The sequence below is a fragment of the Tyto alba genome, unplaced genomic scaffold, assembly GCF_018691265.1.
Source record: "Tyto alba isolate M040663 unplaced genomic scaffold, T.alba_DEE_v4.0 Super-Scaffold_41, whole genome shotgun sequence".
NCBI classification, from domain to species: Eukaryota; Metazoa; Chordata; class Aves; order Strigiformes; family Tytonidae; genus Tyto; species Tyto alba.
In genome coordinates, this window is record NW_024881317.1 from 11,571,665 (window position 1) to 11,599,203 (window position 27,539).

General features: G+C 38.6%; 1 protein-coding gene across 7 annotated transcripts; it reads right to left on the bottom strand.

Annotated features, from left to right (window-relative positions):
- Window positions 1-442: 442 nt before the first annotated feature.
- GABPB1 (GA binding protein transcription factor subunit beta 1) lies at window positions 443-27,481 on the bottom strand. 7 transcript variants are annotated; one of them, XM_032983085.2, is made up of 10 exons: window positions 22,560-23,853; window positions 22,309-22,457; window positions 17,100-17,207; window positions 16,032-16,199; window positions 15,381-15,575; window positions 14,177-14,288; window positions 13,681-13,794; window positions 8,604-8,789; window positions 7,166-7,281; window positions 443-2,242 (listed from the first exon to the last, which is right to left on the bottom strand). In XM_032983085.2, exons 3-10 carry the CDS (start codon window positions 17,205-17,207, stop codon window positions 2,090-2,092), a joined length of 1,152 nt encoding a protein of 383 aa, XP_032838976.1. In that variant the 5' UTR covers window positions 22,309-22,457; window positions 22,560-23,853; the 3' UTR covers window positions 443-2,089. The 7 variants fall into 7 exon arrangements, with proteins under 7 accessions (XP_032838976.1, XP_032838975.1, XP_032838973.2 ...); XM_032983084.2 differs by lacking the exons at window positions 22,309-22,457; window positions 22,560-23,853 and adding an exon at window positions 27,275-27,481; XM_032983082.2 differs by lacking the exons at window positions 22,309-22,457; window positions 22,560-23,853 and adding an exon at window positions 24,484-24,608.
- Window positions 27,482-27,539: the final 58 nt, after the last annotated feature.

Here is a 27,539-nt window from a genome sequence, read left to right on the forward strand (position 1 = left end):
AAAAAACCCTAAAATACAGCAATTTCCAGTTAGTCACTGCACAAGGCTTGCTTCAAGTCCCAGTGCCAGCTAGGAATGATTATATCCTTGAAAATTATTCTTCTAAAAACCACCACCACAGATTTTCCAATTTTTATTATCTTCTGATTATTTTGGGGTCAAATTTGCCAACTGGGATCAAATTTGCCAATTTTATACCAATACTAGCATATTTAGCATTTCTTCCTAACTGCCAATTCTATAAATTCAAAGTTTGAAGGAGAAAGATTTTACATTGTATTATGTAATGCAATTCTTTCCCCACTCCTTCCTCCTACCTTTGAAGGCCGCTCTAAGGCTAAAACTGTTTTTTCATGTTTCTCTGAATGCCCAACACAGCACAGCTTTGACCTTCTAATGCGCATACAAAACCACTGAAATGGAATTGATTCTACACTATATGTATGTGGAAAAGATATTTAATTGTAAAATAGAAAAAGTAGGCCAGAGTACAGTTTTAAGGGTAATTCTTCTGTGTACAGTATAGGTAAACTAGACTTTTTGCTTAAGTTTATATAAACAATTCCATAAAAGCAGTGAAACATGGAACAACAAAGCAAAGCACGAAGTTTTATCTTACAGAAAAGGAATCTGCACAGTAGTTCAAAATTTAATGTAACACAGCACTGAACAATCTTAAGGCAGCTCAGTCTAAGCACAGGACTAGAAGCCATGATCTCCTGAGATCTATTCCCAGGTCTACCACAGATTCATGTGGTCTTGGGCCAGTCATTTAATACTCCCTGTGTTGCACTTATACCAGTTATAAAATTGAGACAATAACACTCACTTACCTGCCTCAGGCAGTACAGTAAGCGTTCTTTAAAAAATTTTACAATGCTCTGAAGATGAAACGTGCTATATAAATCCTAAGCATAATAGATCACTGCACAGACACACACAAACACAGTATCACAGTGAAGAACAATGATGCTAGGTAAGAGCATCACTACAACATAAAAAAAATTACTTGTCCAATTGCATAATTAAAATGCAAAAGTCCACTTAGAAAAAATGTATCACTGAAATAATTTCAAGGTTATTGGGGTAAATAGATCAATAGGAATATTCTAAAAGAACTACTATTTGTGTTCCAGTGGAGACATTCTTTTCTATTCATTACTGAACTTTAAAATGTTTATACACAAAAATTTTAAGACACACAAAGTGAAGTTTCCATGCCTCCACCACCAAATTTTAAATTGCCTCTAGTGTGTAAATTAAGATTTTTTTTTTTGTTCAATTACAAATTACATTCTTCCAAGTAATATACCATCCACAATAAAACCAGCTGTGAGCTTACCTCAAATGATCTATAGCCTAAACATTTTTCTCATAATTTCTCTCATCTTTGCTGAAAATACCTATGCAAGATGTATGTGTAGAAATTATAAAAACATGCAGCATATGTACAAACTGAAAAGTTTAAAAAATATTAGCTTCATATACATGTAAATCTACTTGGGATATATCTGAAATTAAATATAAAAATTTCACCACCTAAAATTAAAAAAAAAAAAAACAAAAACAAAAATGGTTTTCAGAGAATCTGAGACAACTACTTAAAGCTGTACAAAGATTTCCACCTGGAAATGTCTTATTCAGAGAAGTTTAACTTGTTACCATGTAGAAATAACTGTTAATTCATTTTGTCACATAATTAATTTTTAAGTTGTCAGCTTAAATCAACAACATCACCCTTAAAACTGTTCTGTTTTTCAGAAGTTAGATTCATACTAAAATCAAAAATTTCACAAAAACATTGGCTTCTCATGTTTCTGGATCCCTTCAAAAAGATTTATCAACTCATTTTGAAACTGTAAAAAAAACAACTATTTACAGTATTTCATTTTAAATACTTTTCACAATTTCTAAATTCAGAGTTTTTATGTTACAAGAAACTCATCTGAGCTCACGGCTTAAGTCCAGTTATCAACTTGTAGCATCTTCTCTATCATGTAATCCTGTGTCTGTATCTATATAGCGTACAGTTCAAGATTGTACTGCAGGTTTTTGAAAGTAATAGACTTTGCAGTATGTTCATTTTTTATTAAACAGCTTCTTTATTAGTCTGGAGGCGGTTCATTGCCTCTAACTTCTGCCGATAGGCCTCTGCTTCTTGTTCTTTCTTTAGAAGCTGCTGACGATATTTTTGTGCTTCTCTGTTTGCCTCATCCAGCTGTTTCTGAAGAGTTTCTCTTTCCTATTAGAAACAGAACCAGCAATATTTTGTCAAATATGTATCAAATACAAGTTAAAATGACAAATACTTTCCCTTTACATGCAGCTCAAGTGTTAGGGTATCACACAGAAACTGTTCTTACTCAGGCAAACCCATATGAATGCTGCTGTGTAAATTAGCCATGAACTATCACACCAGACAAGACCCCACAATAAAGCTTGAAGTGTCAATGTAGCAAACCCAAGTTTCTTTAGCTGCAAAGATACCAAGCAAATCTTCATGGAAAAAGAGGGAAATAAAAAAGCGGAAGTATGGAGATCAAATACTAACATACTATATTAGCATTTCTCCAATGAGTCAATTCCCTTTGTTACTTTTTAAAATTGGAATCCAATCCAACAGGATTGTCCCTTTCTGTTGTATTTCTAATCAGACAGTATAATGAAAAAACAGTTACCGCACAGCAGTTTGCACTGGAAAGCAACAGCCGCCCACGAACCGAAACATACACGTAACTGGTTTCTACATGAAGTGATCTGAAGTGATTGGTACTATGCAAACCAAAGGCATAATTACATCCCCAAGGACACCACATTTTTATGAATTAACAGACATTTAGCTAGATAAGCTTTTTCAATTCAAAAGGAGTAACTTAAGACTGCATCCTCCATACAAGTTTGTTGGGGGTGGCTATAAAATGGTTTCCAAGCAAAGTAATACAGGAAATGCCACTTCCTATGAAGATGCCTTAGGAACTAAGGAGAATGTATTTCTGTCTCCAGTGACGTCAGTACTGTGATTTAGTTTGATGCTGTACTGAGACCAATTGAAAAAGCAATTTGCTTGGAAAACAGTTTTGTTTTGATCTTCAACCAAATACCATTTCATTAAAAAGTGCATCATACTTTTATGAGTAAGGTAGTATTTGATTTCAAATCATTCTTTCCACTGTAGTTGTTAAGTAGCCACAGGAGGGAAGTTGTCAGAGAAGCAAGCTATCTCCCAGAAAAACAGAACTTAACAAAAACTGAGGCCCAGTAAAAGTAAATTGACTTTTCACCTTATTCCCATCCCAGCAGTTCAGTATCACATTCCCATTTAATACCTCAAACAAAAGTCTCTTGCCCCACACCCCCATAACACCATCCCTGTTCTTCACCTCTTTGATGCACTCACATATTTTCATGGTCAGAGCCTGAAAATACTAAATACTCTGCCTCCCTTCTACTTGCTACTGTTCTCAGTACTTGTCACAGTCACATTTAGCAGTCACATGCTGTGCTGAATGTGCTGGAATATAACAACATAGGTGATCAGATCATTGCTAACAGCAGCATCTGTATAGCAAAAACAACAGGGGAAGGAGATGTTATTAACACATTATAAAGACTAGCTATAACGCAGAACAGAACAAACTCCATTAAGTGCAGCTTGATTTTACATTGGGCTTGAAGAGCTAAAGGAAGCTAGCTAGGGTTTGCTACATTTGGAGCATAGCTACTAAGTTGAGAGCTCATTTGATCTTGCTTACTTATTTGAAAAGGAAGTTCAACTTCCACCTCTGAAAATTTGAATTCTGCTTTTTAAGCAACTTTATGAATGGCCAACTCACAGAACAACTAGACTGACGAATGCCAAATGAACAGCAGAGCCTACATCTCAAAGGATCTGAAATACAGAGATGTTCTAGCACCAGTCCAACCAAAACATACTACAATTTCTGTAAGTTAGCTATGTAGTATAGGGGGACACAACAGCTTATGTAAAACAGCCTTGTGGAGTAGAGAGTTGGTAAAAAGAGCTACAAGACAATTCTCAGGGAAGCAGCCAAAATAGTTGACCTGCTACATGTGGAAAGCAACGTTTCCCTCCTGAGGGCACTGAGTTCTGGGATATACTGAGCTAAGCACTATCTATCTCATGAATTTGTCACATAAAAAATATCAGAGATCTAACTGGCAAGAAGCAAAGCTGCTCTATCTACTGGGCTGCAGAAGAATAGGAACCACCAGTAGCTCACGGGCCAGGGTTCTGCAGTGCGTTATAAAAAGCAAGGCTCTATCACTACTATGGAGTGTGTGCAGACTGCAAACACTTGGGAGTGGAGAGGTTCTCAGACCACATCTTATGATTATTTCCCACAGAAGAGAGAAATAGAGCTGTGTACACATAACAAGTATAGCATATTAAGGAAGGGATAGAAATAAAGGAAAATAAAATAAGTTTCACAGGCAGAGACAAGAAGATAAACCCATTATCTACCAGAAAGACTACCAATTCAAATCATGTAGATTAGTGCAGCAACTAACAGGTATAGTTTTTAGACAGTCATAGTCCTGACATAAACTGAATGAGTTAAGGAACTGAGGCCAAGTATACTGTCTAACTAGACAGTGGAAAGAAATCAATGCTTCTCGAAGAGCAATGCAGATCTACAGCGGACTGAACAGTGAAAACTGATTCCTTAACTTTTACATCTAGAACAGGGAGAACTATATCTGGTCTGTTAATTTAAACAAATCCAGAAAGTGTTCCTAGGGCATTCTTTAGAACATAACTGAAGTGTTCTAATTATCTGAAGTCCTTTTGTATCAGTCTAAAAACCTACCCAGGCAAAAATGATATCAGAGGATCCTGAATGCTCTTAAGAAATCTTCCGGTTTATCAGGGAATTTTCTTCATTGCATGTAACTTTTCTTAACAGTTTATATATTAACAATAGGGACACCCATAATTGAAGTAACTAAGCCAAGCATTCTTTTTGACAACAGAAAAAACAGGGATATGAATTCACTAATACATTTACAATCATGACTTTTTTTAGTTTAATTAAATGATTGTCCTTGTTCTAATGCGTGTCACCTTTCAAACATGCAACATAAGAAAAACAGTCAAATTCAAGAATGAAAATAAAAAGCACTGTATGTTAATGAATTATGAATGAAAATGAAAAACAGAGTATCTGTGTGACAGGGTTTTTTTTTGCTGCCATCATATGTTTAAAATATCAAACTGTGTAAGAAAACTGCTATGACTCTTCAAAACGAGCTGAAATATTTGAACTTAAGAGACCCAAAAGAGAAAATCAGAGACCACCACTAAAGCTTTAGTCATTCATAGTACTTCCACATGAAGGTTTGTCACCTCACATGAATTGGAAGATGTTCAACTTAAAGACTTACAAACTACAGTTAACTGTTCATACACTATGAATTTAAAACAGCTGAAGAAAGCACGCTTTGCCTTGAATCAACTTTTCGTAATGAAATAAAGGAATGAATCACCAGTGAGGCAAAGAAACCAAACAATAAAGGTTGCCTAAATTAAAAAAAAAATATTTTAATGACGGGAGGGGTCCCCACTTGCTCCAAATTCAAGTATCTACCACCTTCTGTGATGATGAAGCTTGAGGTGAACCAACTTTATGTGCACTACTTTAATGTCCCTGTTACCAAAATGAGGTAGCTCCATAGCCCCGTGAACCACAACATGGTTCCTTAAGTCAGCTGGCCTCCTCACAGAGGCAGAGGTCTGCATGTGCATTTCCAGTTGTACAGACAGGGACAAAGTCCATCACCAGAACTTGCACTTAAAAATTAACAGTTAAAGTAACTCATTTAAACCAACTTCTTTCAATATTTGAGAAATGTAGTTAATATATATAATTGAAACTGGTAATGCCCTTAAAATAATTATTTGTGCTGTTATACCAACTATCTGTAATGCAGAACAGGTCAATTTATTCCTTAACCGATCTAGATTTTTTTTTCCTTCACCTAACAGAATTATTAAAATACTTAAGGAAACGTAATTTCCTTTACGAATAATTCAGGCAGATGTTTAAAAGTGTGAACAAAAGAAATGCTTTTATTGTAACAGTCATACATTTAAAAAATTGCAGCAAGAAAATTTCAACTGTCATGATAATCTGTAATGACCACAAAGCTGCAAAGGTCAAAAATATCCGATGTGACAACTTAGGGACAGGGAAAGCAAGTGATGAAAGGTGGTACTGTTATTAAACATGGATAACATATAGCACATACTGTACAATAAAAAGTATTCAGTTAGGCACAATTCAATAATATGAACAGAAGTTGGAGAATACAACCTTTGATAAATGAAATACCATGGAGTTGACAAAATGAGAACTTACAGCCTAGTCAAGGCAGACAGCAATTTTCATAAATTTTTGCCCAAAACTGGTCAGCACAGTTAGAAGTAACAGAAGGAACGAGATGGTTGACCTATATGGCTAGTATAAAAAAGCTACAATTTAAAATTAAACAGCTACATCTATTTGTCATATATAAAATGAAAAGCTCTCTCAATGTTGCTGGGTCTTTTGCAATATAATTAAAAAAAAAAAAAAAAGATGGTGCAGAGATATGTAACAGTAAGCTGTTCCAGAATTTAAGAAAGAAAAAAAAAAAAGGACAGATAAAAACTGACAAAACACAGAATCTTACTGATTCACATTTCCATTAACAGTTATCTAGGTATCATGAATGGAAAGGAAACATTGCTAAAAATATGATCTCACAATCAGGACATGCGTGTGGTCATAACAGAAAGATGAGGGTACAGTACTCATTCACTGCTAGCAGAACCAGTCAAGTTACTCGATAATGTATCGGTACCTAGTTTTAAAAACTAGCTAGTGATCTTAAAGGAAAAACAAAAAATTTAAGTTATCACATACTTATACAAGTGTCACTTTTACGTGCACAACCAGAGGATGAAGTAAAAATCCCTCCTATATTCTTTTTACAACAACTTTGTAAAAGATGAATTCCAGTAACAGGGGAGATGGAACAAGTTATTGTTTCACACACTTCATTCTGTGGTAACACAGAAATTAAACTCTAGAACACCAAAAAACCACAGCCAGATACTCAGTCCTGAACACTCTGGTTAACACATATCACGTAATATACTCCTTACTTCTATTTCTGCAGACTCCACACGATTTTCAACAATCTCAATGCACTGTCTCTTCACTGGCGGTTCTTCACTTATCACCGTTTCTTCAGCAATGTCTGTTGCTGGAACTGTTAATACTGAAAACATTTGCATATATAAATGTATTTATTTCAAGCAATATTTGCACTATATAAAATTCACATAATCAAGTAATTTTATCAACAGCAATAAAATGCAGAGACTTTCCCTTATGAAAACACAATTATATAATAAAGTGGACTATAACGTCAGTATGAGGAAAATTTACTAAAAACTTTAGCTGCTTGTATGCTATGAAAGAATTTTAAAATTCTTTGTTACTGAGGTCTACAATAGTTAGTTGTCACTCTGCACATTACTGTTTTTCACAGAGTAAACAGACATGGAAGTGAACTGTAGCAGTTACCAGTCTGTCAAATTCGATAACTTACACAGCAGACCATCTTTATACTGTTTCTTAAGCAAATACTAAATACAAAATTGGCTTTTGATTTTGATTAATTAGAACACCTTAGGTAATCTGAAAATCTAGTAGTTATTAACCTTGAAGGAAAACAAATAGGGATCTAAAGAAATTAATACTCTAATTTACTCATGCAAGCATCTGACAAATCAATGTTGTAACTGTCACTTCAATTACTACCTACAGACATTCATGCCTTCTGATAACTAGCTGTACTTGTTCAGACAGACTGTGAACCAAATAATTTGCCTCCAATGTACAACTCCAAGCGCCACACAGGGAGTCTTCATGCAAAAACAGAGAAGGAAAAATTTTTGTTTAAAACAGTAGTGGCAGAGCATCTTTAAAAGAAACCTACCAAAACACATGCATGTCGCAAAATAGCACTTACTACCCTAGCAGCTTCCACAAAGTACACATGGCCCAAGAGGGCAATTTGTGTCACCCTAGCTTCTGCCACTGCTCCTCTAAAACCTCCAGCATGTAAGACCTGGCTTTTGTTCTGTTAAGAACACACTCCACAGGACTTGCACAGCATGCTTCATGCAGCAGACTTCCAAATCCAAGCCACACCTCCCTGCAGTTATTTCCAGCAAGGCAACAGTGTAAGTACTAGAACGCTTTTGTTTCACTCTTTCTAGTTTTTATAACAAGTTTGCAAGAATCAAACTTATTGACTGCAAAGCAAGTAGTTATGAACGTTCCCTTAAATGTCCCTTTTCTCTTCGATACAGTTTAGTAATTTTTCCATTCTTTCTCCTCATGCAGAGACTCAGCTGACGTGGTAACTCACTGAACTGCAGTAGCTCACATCTGAACCTTTTGCAGTGTAAGAATTCAAAGATGTACTTGAACTGATAATTAAACAAAATTGTCCAAGCTATTTGCACGTAACAACTTATTATTACCATAACTAAAACAGTTCCCCTAGTTCAAACAGTATAAGTTTCCACTCACCTTGCTGTCCATCTGGCATGGTCACAATGATTGGTTGCCCTATTCCACTGGTTGGAATCGAATGCAGATTACCAAGCTGAATGCCATCTGTAACTATAGTAATAACTTGCTGACCTCCAGAACTGACAACTTGCTGAATAGCACCATCCACAGATTCTGCAGTCACAACTTCTTCTGTGGCCACAACTATCAAAAGATTAGTGAAGGAATTAAGTCAATTTATAAATTAAGCTTTACAATTTCAAATGCATTTTAGTACCACCAAGAAAAAAATTTCTCCCATGGATTTTAAAATTTGATTTCTGCCACCCCCCAATTTATGCATTAATATGTATTATATTGTTAATAGAAATCTTTCACCAGGCCAACATAAAGCACTAACATTTTGAAATATACATGCACCTCTGTCCTAGTTTACCTTGCTCAATATAACAGTTTTTTTTTTATTTAGCATGTTTCCTAATAGATACACCCCATTCAAAACTACCACTCTGGGTTCAGTGTTAACATGGCAGCAAGAACAAGAGTTGTTTATAATAATACAATTAACTTCTGCATTGTATACAAGATGGACTAAATTACATTAACAGCAGAATAAAATAAAAATTAAAAACAAAAATTAAACTTGAAATACTAGCTTAAAACTATTCCTCAACCAGTGCCTTGCCAGGTGTACCTCAGGACCCAGCCCCAATATCTCTGCTTATCATAATGGTCTTCAAGACAGTAACAAACTGAAGGACCTCAAGAGAATCTTAAAGTTTTGTCTGTACTACATGGGTACTTCAATACAACCACAACTTCATTTATTATACAAAGTATGAAACAGGACTAAAGGAAAAGTTCTGCAGAATTGTCATTTTTACACCTCTGAAGGAGAAAGATAAAGCTTAAAAAATAAACATTGTATGTATATAATTTTATAGGTAAAAATAAAAAAATCCCAGCTCAATTAAGTATTTCAAATTTGTTATTAGTTAATGAGTACACAGCACTGAACTCTCACAATTCTATATTATATCTACAGATCAAGATAACGAGAAGACTGCATCCAGAATTACAGCACATACCGCAGCCTGCACTATACACTAACTGGGGTCTCGCACTACCACCCTTATTTTTCAAGGCAACAAGACACTGAGACAAATAGCAAGACAAAGAGCACAAACAAAGAATATCAAGCACACTAACTCTGTATTTTATTTTCAATTTGTCAGGGTAAAAGCAAAGCCTTTGATTTAAATAACAGACATTAGAGTGCTTTCTATCTACAGAGATGAAATTAAAACCCTATAGACTATGTTGTGATGCTCAAGATGAGAGAAGGTAGATAAAACCCTGAGGCTTTCATCTTTTATGTTAATTACAATATAACACACACACAAAAATCACTCTGTTGTTCAAATAATGACTGCAGTCATTGTCTGCTGAAGATCTTTATGTTCAGAGATTACTGCCCTATAGCACTGCTTAAATATTCACAAGAGTCTCTATTGAGTAAATCAAAACAATATGTCCTACATGAATAAGTGGTGTTGCATTGAACTTGATTTGGCTTCCAAGTAGAGTAAGAAAGACCATCATCACAAAAATTCCAAGTTGCAAGTGCCAATATTAGCTGCTGCGGCAAACAGCTCTGATCTTTCAGTTTCAAACTCAGCATTGGGCTTTTAGTTCTGGAAGGAAACTTTATTAAGACTTCTTCAAACCTTGAAAAAAAAAAAAAACCTACACAGCTATTTTGTCTAAAAAGAAGTTTTTCTGTATAAAATATCCCCACAAATACAGTCCTTATTCCTTCCTTGCTCTCTTTTCATATCGTTAGTTACCACACTACCTCATATGCTGAAGGAAAACTGAAGTAATTTAAAACAGCATTATTTTCAAGAATCTCTGCATTAATGTGCACTATTTTCTTCTGCAGTGTGTGCAAGGGGAAAACACCTGCACATGCAAAAGGACATGTGCCTAACTCCAACATAAGCACACCAAATACTGCATTTCAAATACATATCTTAAATCAGATTTTTCTCTAATTCAGCTGAGTTCCATATGTACATTACGTACCATGCTTGCACATAATGTCCACGTCCTCATATATACTTCATTCAAGTAACAATTAAAAAAAAGCATGATTCTATTCAGCTCCTGTGAGAAGCACCTTTTTTTCATTGGTTTTATAGAACTGATGTGTTTTTAACTATACGACATGACGAACTAGGGGGAAGAGATCAGGGTAAAGTTAACTTTGAAATAGGAGAAAAACCTAGACAGGAACAACATTAAAGGCAGAACCTAACCGCTTTGTTCAAGTTTATACAATGTTAAATACAGTAGGCTGAATACAAGGTAAGAGCCAAACCAAAATTCTCAATCCTACGATTTTTGAGAATATTTGTAAGTGGACCTTTTACAAGATGAGTACAAAGATAAGGGAGTGGTTTGTTGTTTTCTTCTTTTTTTTTTTTCTTGGATACACTTACTACTGATACACATGTGACAAAAAGCTTCTTTTGTATTCTTTACATTTTATAAAGTATTAAAGGAGTAAGAATCTCGGAAATAATTTGCAGACAGTAAGATGCTGCAATATTGCCCACACATCTGCATAAAAATCAAAGCAGAAGAACTGAAACAGGAAGGTTAGGTATGATGCACACTGTGTTACTAAAGGTGGGAAGCCACTGCATCAAGACTTCAAGCTTATTCCTTCCCGCCTGTTGTCTCATGCCTCCTTTTTATCTTTGGTGGTTTAGTGACATGTAACATTGGTTACACTGCACCATTGCAAGGGTAGGGCCATGAAACACAAGAACACTCAGTTACCAAAGTCTACTACCAAGTCCTGGATACACCTTTAATGCTCCATAATCCCATGCAATCCCTACTCAAGTTTCTCTCTTCTACATTTAGATCCAAGTTTCATTGAAATGTATTAATTGATTGAAAACATCAGAAGCTTATTCTGTAAGAAAAGGCATTGCATTCTAGTTTTGAATCATCCACTTGGCTTGCAATATTTAAGTGTCATAAAATGGTACAGCTATGCTTAGGTACTGCTTTGAGAAGTAGTAGAAGAAAAGAGCTGTATTAAGAAGTAGTCCTGCAGGACTTCAAAATACTTAAGAGATGAAAATTCAGGTATGTAGCTGTCATACCATCAAGTCCAAGAGTACACATCATCTACATTTTCAGTGAAAACTGTGTCCTTGAGAATGTCATCTGTAGAGCTGAATTCTATGAGAATTTTTAAGTACCAAAGACTCTGGCCACGCAAAGTATCTCAGTTCTGTAAAATTTATCATACTGACCATTACCAACAAAAAAGCAAAATAAATGCATTTCTTTAGAAATGTGTTCAGAACAAATCAGGTTACTATAAGCGTCATAAATCTTTGATCAACAGAGGGTTGTTGCTCTCTATAGGGATCTCCAGACACAAGCTTTAAAGTTAGGCTCATCTTGCTACATCACATCACTAATCAGTGCTCAAAATCCCAAGCTAACTTGGAAATAAGGCTATAGTGCTACATATCAGTATAATAAATACTATAAATACTAAATAAACAAAAAAGCAATCTGGCCTACCATAAAATGCCAGTAGCTACAGACCTACCACACTGCCTAAGAAAACTGGGGAGCAACATATGCAAAACAGCACTGGGCAAGTAAAGTATGCATGAAATACTTCACAGATTTCTTTAGAAAGCCAGGTCTCCACCAAAACACTTTTGGGGACTCTCAGAATAACAGACATTTTTATTAAAGTAAACCATACAGCCTACTTCAGAGACAAAAACTAGGGACTTCCATGTGCCAAAGCTAGATAACGAAGAATTAACATAGCACTCGACCTCCTAAGTGAGAGTTCTACCTGATTCTTTATGCAATGGCAAGATATTAACATACAACATAACTGGAAAATATGGTCTGGAACAGAATTTTAGTGGTATCCTTTTATAAAGTCACTTGCAATTCATAAGCTTTTGATCACATTTTAACTTTATTGCAGATGGTATTACAACTTGCTTAAATTAGAAAAGGAGATGATCTCCTTGCTTCTATCTCTCTTTCTCAAACTCATCAGTGGTAATGACTAGCCTTTACAATCCACTTTGATGCTGTAAACTCATGACTGCTTTCTTTCTTCACTTTACTTGTTGTAATGAACACAAGCAGAAAAGCACACAAAGTAAGCAACACATTATTTAAAAAGAATGGAGAAAGATATCCAGGGCAACTTGCAGAGTATGAAACCTTGACCAAAGATTTTTTTTCAGACAAAGCATTAACTGGCAAAGATCCATACAGTAGGGGTGAAAGGGTTTAGTGTTACAAAAGAGGAATGCAAAACTTGGGAAATAGGGGCAATGGAATTCCTTGTGCCTTTCTGGCTTCTTGTCACGGCCTTATGGAATAAGAGAGCGTGCATACGGCTGCAGTGAGGGAGGCAGGCTGCTTCTTCCTAGGAAAACAATAATGTATTGCTAGGCTCACATTTACCTGAAGTGCCATGACAACATAACAGCCTCAAGTGGGACATACTAATTACTACATATTATTATAAACACAAGTAGAATGCCTCAATGTTGAAAAGAAGACCCACAGACATTCTAATGGGGAAATTGCACATTAAGATCACCAAATAGTTTTGTGCCTTTTGGGTGACAGATTAAGAAAACTGCTGACAAAGTATTTGCAAACAACATGGGGGCCATTTCCCAATATTTAACAGAAAGTAGCAATCAAAAAAAAAAAACCACATTCTCCCACCAAATGCAACTAAACTGTATGTAGGCAAAGATGTAAATTCAATCTCCTGAATTATGCTTGCTTTCAGCAGGATGAATGCTACTCACATTAGGCCCAGAAATAGCAGTTGTGGTCAGAAATCTTATTAAGAAATAATTGTACATATGAATCTGGCAACCGTCCAGGTGAAAGTGAAGGAAAAATTTTGTTCATACTGAAAAAATGAAGGAAGATTGTAATCTCATTTCCATATGAATTGTATCTCCAAAAGTGCCAGTTATGTACTTTAGGTTTATTAAATAAGGTTAAATGACAGCTTTCTAACCTGGTGTTTCAGAAGAATTAGACAGTGGAGCTGATGCTTCTGCTAAAGCTGCCAACGTGGCTAATACTGACGTCGATGAATTTCCAAACTGTACAGCAGACATTCCTGTTTCATCTGGTAGGATAAAAAAAATAAGAAAGTTAGCTGATAAATTTAAAACCAATAAAGTCCCTTTTTTTATTATTATTTCACTGAAGCTTCTAACACACTGTTCTCACCAACATTCTGCTGAACCAAAGTGCTAGTCTGAAGGCAAGTTTGTCAAGCAAATACAGCTTCTGATCTCTCTGAAGACTGTTGTTTTAAAGTACCTAGGTATCTACAACACATAAAATAAACTGAAGAGGAACATGGTAACTACTCTCTTCTTACCACTGTTTTTCCTCAAGACTTTTCACTAGATGATGAAAATCAATTAAACTACAAAATCCCAGTAGCTGTCCTATAGGCATCTAAATACCTCTTTCATTTGATGTATTTGCAGAAGATACCAGACCTGTTAGGTTCACCACCCCTCCAGGTCCGATGATGAACTGTGGTGTTGCTGCATGTATTGTCACAGTGTCTGGGCTCTCTGGATTCGTGTTGATTTGGTTCTGCATTGCAATCTAAGAGACAAAAGTAATAGTATCATTCCAACTGTACGTATAAAGAAGTTAATTACTTAGTAAAAACTAAAATTATTGCATATTCCACTCAAGCAGAGAGAATCCTGCAATATACACACTTTGTGCCACATCTTGTGTTCTGTGTAAAGTACACGAGAAACGTTTTTTGTTTTGCCTGAAATCTAAAGACAAAAGGTTTGTTGAAGAGAATAATGACACACTGCTACTTCTCCTATCATTTATTGTAAACAAAAAGGACCATATAAAGACATGTCCATTTTGTAGCTATGCCAGCTCACATATCTAAAATAGAGGCCTGAAGAACCAAGACTGCTGTGGCAGATATATACCATGAAAATCGGCTCCAACAGCTTAGCAATTGTCATGAATAGTAGATAGCAGTCTTTCTGTCTTTCTTTAAATTATTATTGACTTCTAATTACTATATCCTTTCTGCAATGAAGAGGAGGCTAAAGAAACTGACCAGAAGTTCATACAGTATACAGTTCAAGATGCAGGGGAACAATAGATTTATGCAGTGGTGTAAGGGTATTTTTCCTTTATTTTCTACTGTTTTCTCAGTAATGCTTAGCACTTAATTTGCCTTTAAGAACACTATTGAACAGTGAGCACACATTTCCATGGAATTGCTATTATAATCCCGATCCCAATCATTTCAACAACCCAATCCTCGTTTGTCTAATTCAGGAAAAAATTGCCATCTCTTCTCTCCTGATCTCCAGTTGTTAGGAAATTAATATTCATACATGAAGCTCACTGAACACTAGGGTATAGTCAAAACATATTGGCAAAGTAGCGAGTTTACCCCTTGCTTGTGAAGACACTAGTTCTGTTTACTACAACACCCAAATTTAAGAAAATAAAGGATACCTATCCTTGACTTTGTAGGTGATGAAAACATTGACTAACTGTTTACTAACATTAATCTCATTTCCATGTCATAACCTAGACTGGAGTTTAGCATTATCAGTCAATATATGGTCTCACAGTTGCTGTATTAAAAGCTTAGTTTATCATACGTGTAAACAAGTACTTTTCTGTAAGTTCCCTTAACATCATGAATCAAGTTACCTGTAATATTTCTGCAAGGTCTTCATTTCCATTGTCTACCGCAATATCTAATGCTGTTTTGCAAAATTTACTCTGAGCATGTACATCTGCTCCATACTTTATTAAGAGTTCTACAACTTCTTGGTGGTTATGTTCAGTAGCCCAGTGAAGTGCAGTCATTTTGAGCATGTCCTTCGCATTGACATCAGCACCATGCTACAAAAAAGATCACAGCATAAACTACATCACTATAAGTATCTCAATTAAATAATGCCGGTCACAGAACGAAGCCCCAAATTGTCTTTCTCCATCAATAATGTCCTGTTATCTTACATTTACAGATTTATTAAAAGCACTTCAATCTAACTACCAAATAAATTATTTACCTGAAAGAATTAAAGACTCTCTAAAACATAACATGTCTTGGTTCCAAAAGCTGTAACTCATGCAATGTCAAATTAGTAAGTAGTCTTATTTTGAAACAGCAATAAATAATTAACTTAAAACCGTGATGATTTTAATGCTAAAATAAATTGCAGTTTAATAGGAAAACAAAAGTACTCAATGCACATAGTATAAATGTTCATATCAATGTTGGTTTCATGACTAAAAAGAATAGCATATATTTGATCATAAACCATTGTAATATCCCTGTGTTTCAGCAGTCTTTACCTTCAGTAAGACTTCTACTATGCTGGCATGGCCTTCTGATGCTGCCATATGTAATGGAGTTCTGTCCACTTTCGTTCTGGCATCCCGACTTACACCTGCTCGCAGCAACACTTCTGTTGTTGAGTAGTGTCCATACTGTGCTGCCAGATGGAGTGGAGATGTTCCCAGCTGTAAAGTAATGGAAAAACTGGAGTTTTAACAGATGTCAGTATGAAGTATTTCTTCTTGTTCTGGAGCTATCAAACTCAGGTGTCAAATCACCACTTCAAAACAATTTTCCCTTACAATCTCAAGGAAAGAAGCTGTCGGGGCTTTTACAGAGTATGAATAGGGGAAAAAAAACAAAAAAAAAAAAGTTGTGTGGTTTTCTTTTTTTCCAGTAATCACAACGCACTAAAAACAGCTCACTGGAAGAAATTTTGAGGTCTGTGCTATATTTTTTCTGTCTTTTTGAGGTGTGATGTTTCAAGGGGCCTAGCCCCATTTTTAGCGTTGGTCAACACGCTGGGCCAACATTGGAAGGAACCTCTGAAAGTCACTTAAGTCCAATCTCCTGCTCAAAACAGTCAACTTGAAAATCAGGTCACTAAGTAGACTGAGAATTTTAAGGGCTTATAAATACCATAGAATTTTAGGTACCTGACTGCCCTATACAATATATTCAAAAATAGGCACCTGCAAAAGACAACTCAGAGCCTCTGTATCAGGGAGCTCTCAGCCGCACGCATTAGGTAGTTGGGACTGCTTTCTTAATTCAGACCTCTTACTGCACTAAATGCATAAACACAATAGCTAGGAGGTAATTGCTGCTTTCTCCCATTAACGATTCCAAAGTTCATCTTAAAAGCCACCAGAATGAGCTCATTCACAGTTACTGAAATCAGTAAGAGGTCATATGAAGAAACAGACAATTTTAATTTTGAATTAGACGTTACATGATGTGACTGCAGAATTCCAAGAAGAAAATCTCAAGGTTTGCAAGAGAAGTGCTTAACTGTAATAATCCTATTTTCTTCTTCAGCTGAGAAAAGTAAGAGGATTTACCAAACACTGCAAAAGTTTTCATACCCAATCTGTGGTAAAAGGTGCTCCATTTGCCATCAAAATGCGGACTTCATCATCTTGACCTGCTCGTGCAGCTTCTAAAAGTTTCTTTCCCAAATCTACTAGTGACATCTAATGAAGGTCATAAAGGAATATAAAGAAAAAATAACAACATTAACACTATTTTAAGCACACAAATGCCACTTTTAAAAGAATTATTTCTGAACTACTCTGAAAAGTTCAAAAACTGGAGTTGGTATTTTAGTCATGAGAACAAGCTTTATTGATTGCAATAAGCAACTTGATTTTAGAATTACTCAGCCAAACAGAACTGACACTGGGGTGAAGATTTCAGTATTACAATGCTGTAACCACAGCAGCTGGAAAGTTATATCAAACTAAGTTTAAACTGAATTGGATGCACATTTCTTATAACAAAGTGGTTTAGAAGCTCTCATCTGATACTGCAACCTTCTACAGCTCTGTCCAGCTTTCAAATGGTACACCATGGCTGCTACATCACGCGCTCAAAGGCACTACATTCACTTACCCAAAATACCTACATGTATTTAGGAGGTAATACTATGCAAACGCATTTAGATAGATATGAAACACAACACCTTTCTGACATCTTGTCCATCACTATCACTTCACTTTGTTCAATGTAAAATATAATTTCTGTATTCCTAGCTATAAAACAATGCAATAAGCATATTACCGTATTACATGCATCAGATATATGAACTAAAACATCTGCCTGAAAACAAACATCACTATCTGCTTCAACTGTCTACAGTCACTAAAAATGTTGTGTAAAATTTTGACTGAGACATGACCGAGATACTAGCTAAAAAACTTTCACATCATCTTTAGATAATCTCCCTTTTACAGCACCCAAAACTCCATATAATACAGAGCACACAAAACTACGGGTAGACAAATAACACCTATCTATGTTTCTGTTGCATCAAAGATTTCCTAGGATAACATTTTTTTAAACCCACTATTTCATACTTGCTATTAAATTTGTTGAGTAAAAAGAAAATTTAGAACTAAACCACAACTCACACTACTAACCAAAATATATCATTAACATTTTAGTCCAATACTTATGTTTTCCACTACCAGGATGCTAAGAATGGAACTACTTTCATCAGTTTCTTTTCCAGTCAAAAGCAAAATTAAGCCTGTATTACTAGTAACAGCAGTTGCAATGCCATGCAGCCAATTTCCTACACAAAATTAGAGTGTATCAGTTCAGAAAGAAATCCCATTAAACATACACTTCTATCACAAAACAAACATATTTAGAAAGTTCCCTGCACCTGGCTCAACTGGCAAAATCTGTGTGTTATGTTGCTCAATAAGCTGAAAGTTATTGACTTTGAAAGACATTAGAAAGGAAGACAGAAATACTGCAAATGCAGAACTCCAACATGCGTCAGTAGAGCCATGAACTGGAGCAATTACCTCTTTGTCTACAGAACTGGCTGCAGGCAGCAATATCCCCTTCACCAAAATACTACTCCATTTATGTCCATCTTTCTAATACACACGGACATGTTGATTTGCCTCCAGCCAGAAAAGGGAAGAGGAGCAGGAAGGTAGCAGGACAGGACAAATACTGACAATAGGAAAAGGAAGGAAAAAAGTAGTCAGATGCAGAGGAAGGGACAACAGCTGACTCCCTTCCCTAAAGAGCAAAAGAGAAACAGGAATAACAGAAAATCTACTATCCCTGTTAAAGGGAGACACTAGGAACAATGATATACAACAAAAGGACAGGGAGGGCATCTGACAAGTGCAGAAGTTAAATGAAGGAATATAGCATCCTCTTTGTTGATTTGGTTTTGGTTTTTTTTTTGGGGGGGGGGGGGGGGGAGGTGGGTGGGTCAGGGCTGCAATTTAAGAAGGAAAAAAGCATACATAGACACACACACACTTTTTCTGGTGGTCTAATACCACCCCATCAAGGTCCTTAGAAGCAAGAGGAAAGCTGGAATTTAATGTAAAATACTGAAGTTAAGAACTAATTCAGAAAGACAACAGTTCATTTTACTTGTATTTATTTTGGTTTTAAATACCAGTAGAGAAAATGAACTAATAAAGTCACCTTTTGGAATTCCAGAATAATTGAGGCTGGAGGGGACCTCTCAAGGTCACCTAGTTTAATATCCCAGTCAAAACTGGCCCAACAGGCCCTGGCTGCACAGGGCTCGGTCCTGTTGAGTTTTGAATGTCTCTGGATGAACGTCCCTCCACTTCCTCAGCCTTGTTCCAGTGTCCAACCACACTCATGGTAAGAGCTGCCTTCTGTGTATACCTGTCTTTCTCCACTAACCAAAAAGACAGCCTTGATAACAAGCCTATACTTGATGTCTGTTAGACAACAAAAATAGGTGAATTAAATTACAGTCTGTGCATTTAACAACTACACCTATTCAGAACCCACTGACCACATCTATACTGGTGAAATAAACTGCAAAGTTGTTACTGAAACCCTATGCAGCAAAATAAAAAAAAAAAAAAAAAAAAAAATCAATTATGGTGGCCTGCAAAATACAAGTCTCCCTCCCAGGAAATGTTAGGGATAAACTTCAAACTTCAGCCTGAGATGAATACCCTTTCAGAGTCTCTCTGAACCACTGCTGTTGAACAGACCATCAGAATGACAATACATCAGTTCTCACCTCAATGCAAAACTAAACAGCTTTGTATTACACTCAGTAAGAAATGTTCTAATCAAGGAAAAAGAGGGACATGGAAGATCATACATGATGTAATTTTCATTACTGTGTATTACTTACACTAACCAACACTGTCTTGGTTGATATAAAGTGTCTGTATTTTAAACAAGCACAGAGCATCACAGAAGTTTACGTAAGTTTCATGATGTAGAATTTTACTTCAGTTAAAACAACACAAATTTATTTTCTAAATGAAGCAAAAGTTTTAGTTCTCAGAGAGTACTTGAAAGCATGCTTGGGCCATCTAGTGGAAGTTAAAAACCTAGCAAAATGACACTGTCGAACTCAAAAATAAAAATCCCACGTCACTAATGCACTAAAAACATCTACTGAAGATGCCTTTCCAACAAAACTCATGCACATTTAGTCACTTTTAACTAATGAATACTAGCATTCACAAAATATCTCAAGAGTAGTCAACCCAAAGCTGATTTCTACACTTGGCAGACCATTCCAAGGACCAGTACTGTAAGGTCAGGAAACCCTTGCGTAATGCCATGCACCACACTTGCCCCCATACTCTTTCACTGCTAGTACTGGGACATACCAAGAAGAGTCTGCAGTGTTAGAATTCCCCTTTCTTCCCTTTCCAGAAAAATTCTTCAGCTGCTCTCTTGAGATCGTTTAGTAACACTACAATAAGCACAGTGATACTACCAAAAGCAAAGTTATATACATAGTACAATAAAATATATTTAAAACTGAAATTAAATTTCTATTTCAAAGCAGCACTCTTAGTTAAGTACTGCTGCTACTCCATGTACCGTTACAAATCAGCTCCACTGAACTGTTGAGGGTACTCTTCAGTAACTGTGTCATTTCCTTCAAGCTTGGCTAGCATGACAGCTGGGTAATGCTTTATAAGAGGATTCTTTCAGACAATAAAAACATCACTGACTCTGATACAAAGTCTTGAGACTGTTATAGTTATTCTTATGGCAACCTAAGTACGTTTTCAGACTTCTAACAGCTACTCTACAACTGTGTGAATAGAGGGTTTTGTCTACAATTGAATAAATAAAGAAAAGCTGCTGCTGGGTTTGGACTTTGCATTAACTACCTCCTGAACTTCCACATTTCATTACTGCAATACATTCTGTACAATATCATTAGCCAGATACTACAATTAACTGTTAATTAAAACTTACATTAAATTATTATTGCTATTTTACTTCTGTTCAATGGGAAATCATACTGCTTTTTTGTACCCATCTTAGATTTAAGTTTTTATATTCTATAAAACTCTGAACATCGTGCTGTTACCAACAGCACTTATCTGGAGTTTAGGTGGAACTGTGTGCAAAATGGGCTCTGTGAGGAGGGAAAAGATCTGAAAAACAAACAGGTTGGGAAGCCTCGGGTACCATACCACAGCCCACAGACAACAGAGCAGCAGAGGCTACAGTCCAAAGGAAGATTAAGTTTGGCTTAAAATATCACAGCACCTTTCAGACTGGTGTCGTGCCCCCAGGATCTTGGAGGGAGCCTTATTCCCCTTCCACCACTGCAGTGGTGAACATGAGATGGTCAGCATCAACAGGCACAAAACAGTTGTTGCAGAATATCTTCTAACATGGAGATCTTGCAGACATCAGAGTATTTCTACTAAAACACGCTCCTAAGAGACATACGTATGCTAGAAGAGCATGAACTGCAGCAGTGCAATTTATTGGAAGGTAAACTGAATCAATATACACTGTATCTATAATAAGGATTTGCAATCATTCCTAAAAACCCCAGGACAAAGTTCCGTATAATGGTTGTTAAACAGGCTTCCCTACTGATGTGACATGCAGCAGAACTGTACCTGGAAGATAGCTCAAGACCCATCATCTCTCACACCCATTACACCTGGAAGAAGAATGCCCTTTTCACTATTTCAAAAAAATCAACATGCTTCTAAAGACCCGATCTTCAGAAATGCTGTCATTGTCCTGATTTCAAAACTGTACAGTATCGCTCAAAACTTAGAATAGTGATTTCTGACTAATTTTATATGCCTATCCATACCAAGGTCAAAAATATTTAGAACTACCATTTGTTAGCAATAACTATTTAAATTTTTAATCAAGCAGTCAAGTTTTGATCTTTATTGGAATTGAAGTAACAAGATCAACTTCCTTTATTTTTTTTTTTCCATCCTGATATAATAGAGCAATACCTTAACTCAGAACTCTTCAAGACGTTGTTTATTTCAATCACACTTTTGAAACTTTTAAATGAACCAGAAGGTCTGCATTATACCCAGGTGTATTTCCATGGGCTTGCATCTCTTTAAAACTTTGGTATGATTTTACCATATATATCATTTAATAGTGTTTATACAACTTATATGGGATAAACTCAAAAAGTTCCTATATTGTTTCCTAAGGGAATCATATCCTTCCTTGTATTTTGACAAGGATTTCACACTTTGTACTTAAAATCTTAAAATTAATACAACAGGCTTAGAGTATCCACATATCTATTATGAAAATTACGATTACCCGAAAATATTAATTGCAGTCAGCTTTAATTCCAGTGCTTTCAGCTCTCCTCTATGACTGTGTTGTGTTTGTAACTAAATTCCCTCTAGTTTGTTTAAACAGCAACATGACCTTCATGTCGGACTATGTATGCATCAGATAAAAAATATCTGAGAAAAGAGATCAGAAAAGCAAACATATTGTTGAATAGCTTAGTGGTTAAAATAGTCAATCCTGTATTTGTGCAGGTCTGTCCTCAATTAGGTTCATACCTTAATTTAAATTAGCACCAATCATCAATGTAACTCGATCAAATAATGCAGATGGTAAAAAAGTATTGTCCTTAAAAAGGAGAGCACAGATTTGGCCATTATCTGCAACAAAATGCCACATCTAAAAAAATATTATTACACAACAAGGGTGAACCACTGGCACCAACCGAGATTTGGGTTGGCACTGCCAACAAGCTACAAGGCTTTGACAGGTAAGTTTGTCACTAGATACCAAAAAGGTCACATTAAGGCAGCTACGATTGGTGTGAAGAATCAAAGGGCTTGTGATGTTGCCTTTGAACCATATTACAGCCTTAAGAGTATGTCTCAGATTGACTGAATCTTGAAATTATCCTCAAACAAAAATCAACAACCTCTCTAATTAAAGCATCTATTTTATTATGAAGAATCTTCCTCAACAGTTTGTCTGGCACACAGGCCTAAAACAAACTAGAAAACAGTTTCCAGCAAAGTGGGTCACAAGCAAGAATCTGCATCTGGTGTATGCTCATCTGCCATGTACACCCTTAACCTTATTTACACATATTTACGTACCCTTACAAATATCTCTCTGTGCACATACACTTTAACCAACTGCTTAGTCTTACTGATACTTTAGGAATGATGAATAATTTTTAAAAAGCCATTAAGCTAAAGTACTCCAAGGTGCGCACTCACAACTTCTAGCACATTTAACTCTAATATTAAGCATTTACCATTAAATACAAGCCACCTTAATAAGTAGGTTAAATGACAACAGAAAACTGCTTTAAGTTAAAAACTGTAAGCACAGAGGACGTCCCACATTTCACCGATGCGCTATCAGACAGTGTCTCACCAACAGAAACTACTTTGACTGCTAGGAAAGAAAAACAGTCCAAACTAACACATCTTATCCCACGTTTATGCTCCCCTCATACGCTTTATTAAGAGTTCAAAGCAGGAGTTACAGATTCCGGCTGAGGAGCGCTGCAGCGGAGGGAAGCGCTCCCCTCCCACCCGGGCTGCCTCTCCTCAGGGCACCTTTGGCGCCAAGCTCCGGCACGCCGCTCAGCCGCCCGCAGGGTGTCAGGTCGTGACAGGGAGCGGCCACCCCGCCCCACGCAAGGCCCGAGACCGTCCCCACACGGCCCAGACCGGGCTGTCCGGCGGGGAAAGACGCGAGGGGACCTGCCCACTCCCCCCGTTTTCCGCCCCTCAACGCCTGGGCCCCTCGTCTGGCGCGTCGCGCTCGCCCGGGCCCGCGGGGCCGCCGCGGGTAGCGGGGCCCCGAGGCGCCCCGTGTCCGTGTGTGTCCCCCCCTCCCCTCTCCTCCCCGCCCCGCCGGCTGCGCGGCGGCACCCGACCCCGGCGCAGCCCCTGCCCCCCGGGCCGCGCCCGGCGCCCCGCGGGCCGTCCAGGCCGCCGCCGCGGCCCAGGCCGCCGCCGGCGCTGCCCGCGCCCCCCGCGCGGCGGGGTCCCCGGAAGGCCGGCCAGCGCGCCCGCTCTCCCCAACAGGAAATCCTGGCTGGGCTGGGCGCTGCGGAGGGAGCCGCGGCGCCGGGTTCCGGGGGAAGTGGAATTATTTTTTACCAGCGAAGAGATCAACTTCCACATCCGGTAACAGGGCCCTATACAAAGGCGCAGACTGACCTGGAAAAGCTTGGCCGGCCCGGGGGGGTGAGGGAGAGACGGGGCGCGGGGATGGGCCCTTACCGTGCTGCCGGCCCAGCCGCCGCCGCCGCGACAACAACCAGGGGCGCCGGAGGCCGCCGCTCATCGGCGCCCAAAAGCCCCACACAAAAGTCCCCGCTGCGCCTGGCGGAGGGACACGGCGAGCGGGAGGGAGGGGAGGGGCTCCGCGCCGCCGCGCTGCCCCGCCGCCAGGCGCGCGGCCGGGCGCGAGGCGGCGCGGGCCGCGGCTTGAGGGGCGCCCGGCACTTACCCTGGGGTGCGGGGATTATCTTATTACACCGACATCGCCGGCCGAAGGGGGTCGGCGGAGGGATACGGCCACGGTGCCGCCCGCCGCGCATGCGCCGTGGCGCGGGGAAAGGCGGGGAAGCGGAGACCGGAGGGGCCCGCCATGTTCCGTCCCGCTTCCCGCCCGGCGGCGGGGGGGGGGGGGGGGGGGGGGGTGGGGGGGGGAGTAGGGCGCTGCCTGTCCGCCGCCCTCGGCCGACCCCCGGAGGGTGTGAGGCGAGCCAGCAGCTTGCTGCGGGGCAGCCTCGCTGGGAGCAGCTGAAGAAATAAGGCGGGGGACCGCGCGTAGACCTCCTCGGGGCTCCTCTTTGCCACAGGGCAAGGAGGGTTGCTCTTCCCGGCTTGTGGCTGCTAGGGCTCCGATTGTGCTCCCAGGCGAGGGTGCCCTGTCTAAGCAAGGGCTTTGCTGCCTTGCCTCCCCTAGGTAGGGCTTTAGCTGCGCTTTGGGATCATGGAGGTAAGATTTTGTACGCATGACAACTCCAAAGTGATCCTAAGCCCTTGCTGCTCTGTCGGAGAGCTCTGGCCTTCAGTCCCAAACTGGCATTGGACCTTACATCCCAGCCCCTGGAATGTTACTTCTGGTTTTATTTCAGCTGTGCAAAATGGTCACGCTCATGTTCTCCCCTAAGGTATTCCAAGTCACAGATCTTAAAATGCCACCGTGAAGCATAGATCCCATTATCTATATCCTTCAGCAGAAGGTATCACAAAATTCCACTCTTATTTTGGAGAGGATAACACCTACCAGATACTTTTAATCAGAGGAATATGTATAACATTGTTTACAAATCCATTATTTTTGGCTCTTGACTTACCTAACTCAGCTTTGGACAAATACAAATACCCATATTCCAAAGAGCGAATATCACCTCACAAAAACCACAGAAGTGAACCCTTCAGTCACTGCTCAAATAGACTTGCCCAGTCCAGGAGAGAAAACCGCATTTCCCACAGGCCATGGGGGAACAGCCCTCCCAGCTGAGCGTGATGGTAGCGCTTACTGGACCCTCTCCAGTTCTCGCAGTATTTTTGATTTGAGTCAGGCTACAGGCAGGAATTCTCCATACGGTTTTTGGAAAGCCAGTTAATCCTTCTTTATGTGTTATCACCTGGCTCAGGGGTCTGTTGACTTATCTTTCTACGAGTGATCAGCCAGAAGGCGGCACTAGAGAACAAGTCCAGACACCTCCTTGGGGCTCTCACTTGTCACCAGGGTATAGAAACCTTAAATCCAGCCTTCATCACATCCCTTTTCCATTATTGGTAAGTGTCTACGTCTCTCAACAAGTAATTAGCGTACCATGGTATGGGTTTTCACTTACACAGTAGCAGTAGATACAGAAAACTCACAGGCATGTGCCACCAAGCAGGAATGCCTTGTGTTAGCTGCAGTGCTATGGAAAAGCAAAACGTTCAGTATTATTGAAAATCTTTTTACAGAGGTGAAGAATGCGGTCTGCATTTAGTCCATTAGCATGGTATATGAGTTTTCATTATTATGATCACAACTTCCATCTTTAAAATAATCACATCTAATGTTGGGATTTTTGACAGAATTCAGCAAAAGTATGTTTAAGAGAGAGACATTAGATGTCTTATGTAGGCAAGTCAAAACACATTTCACATCTGTAAAGTACCTAGTTTCCTTTATTTTACCCTACTTTATAAGATAATTTATAGTTTTTATTAACTAAATAATCTAATACATTCTATTAAAAAGAACACTGATTTCTACTATTTAAAATTCTTTTTTTATTTACTTAATACTGCTACACAGTAACATACGTGCTGATAGGAAAATGTGTTTTAACCTAAGGCAACACTGCAGCATGTTGTAACACAATCAACATATTAGCATGTTTTAACAAGTTCTTGAATATGGTAAAGCTCATTGTACAGGCTGGTCCTCCCCAACACCTTTCTATATATGGGTGGGGTTTGCCCATACAAGTAGGGCCAAAAGATTTTATGACACAAGTTTTTCATATAGGAGAACCAATAAAAGGGACACTCCATGTCCAGTTTGGACATCAGCAAGCATGATACTAAACATGAATTTGCACACATAGGTCCCAAGCTTTGACATCAGTGGACTTAGTCCTTACATCTTGTCAGCTTTCTGGCATGACCCATCTTGGCTAAAACAAATGGAGCAGTCCTGAAAAAGGCACTTACAAGAGCACTGTGTTACTAACACTATTCAGTTCAGTTTAATGTTGATCAACTCACTTTGGTATTAACCTCTCTGATTGCACAACATAGAAGACATAGAGCTGTACTTCTCCCAGAACCTTTTACATGTCTGATCACTTACATGCACTGCAAATTAGAGATGGGGAATATTGTTTGAGCCTTTCATGTCAACCCAATGCCAACCAACGTTACTGTACCACTAAGTGCGGTGATACAACTAAGCTTTCTGGGCAATGAATCAGTAGTATTTTGCAAGGCTACATGAAGACAGGCATCTTTCTCATTTTGGCTTCATGACCTCCCTGTTTCCCAAAGTGGCCACGGGGAACTCCAGTTCACAAGACATTTCCATTGGCAAAATGGAGCAGTAGGTTGTAGTATCTTAATTGAATCCCCCACCTTGACACAGTTGGGGGACAGACCATCTTTCCATTTGTGTAAGATCTTGATGGCACAACCTGCCTCACCGCTGGAAACAGGCTCAGCACCACCCCCTCCCCTCCCTTCTCCCAGTGTTTTAAATCCCAGCATGACTATACTGGCATGTCAGCACGTACCTGCTATCCCTGAGGTATGATGCTTGTAGTAACACCACATGCTGTGCTGAAAACACAGCCATCAATAAAAAAGGCGATCTGAACTTACAATGTCTCCAGTCAATGCATTTTTCTCTAGGAAAAAAAAAAAAAAAAAAACCACGGTATTTTTGTAAGGGGAGGTGTCTCACCTTCCCACACCAGATCTCACAAGGCAGCCGGAGGGCCAGCTGAACACCCCCTACGAACGCTGGGTGTCCCACAAAATGTGACAGACCTCAGAGCC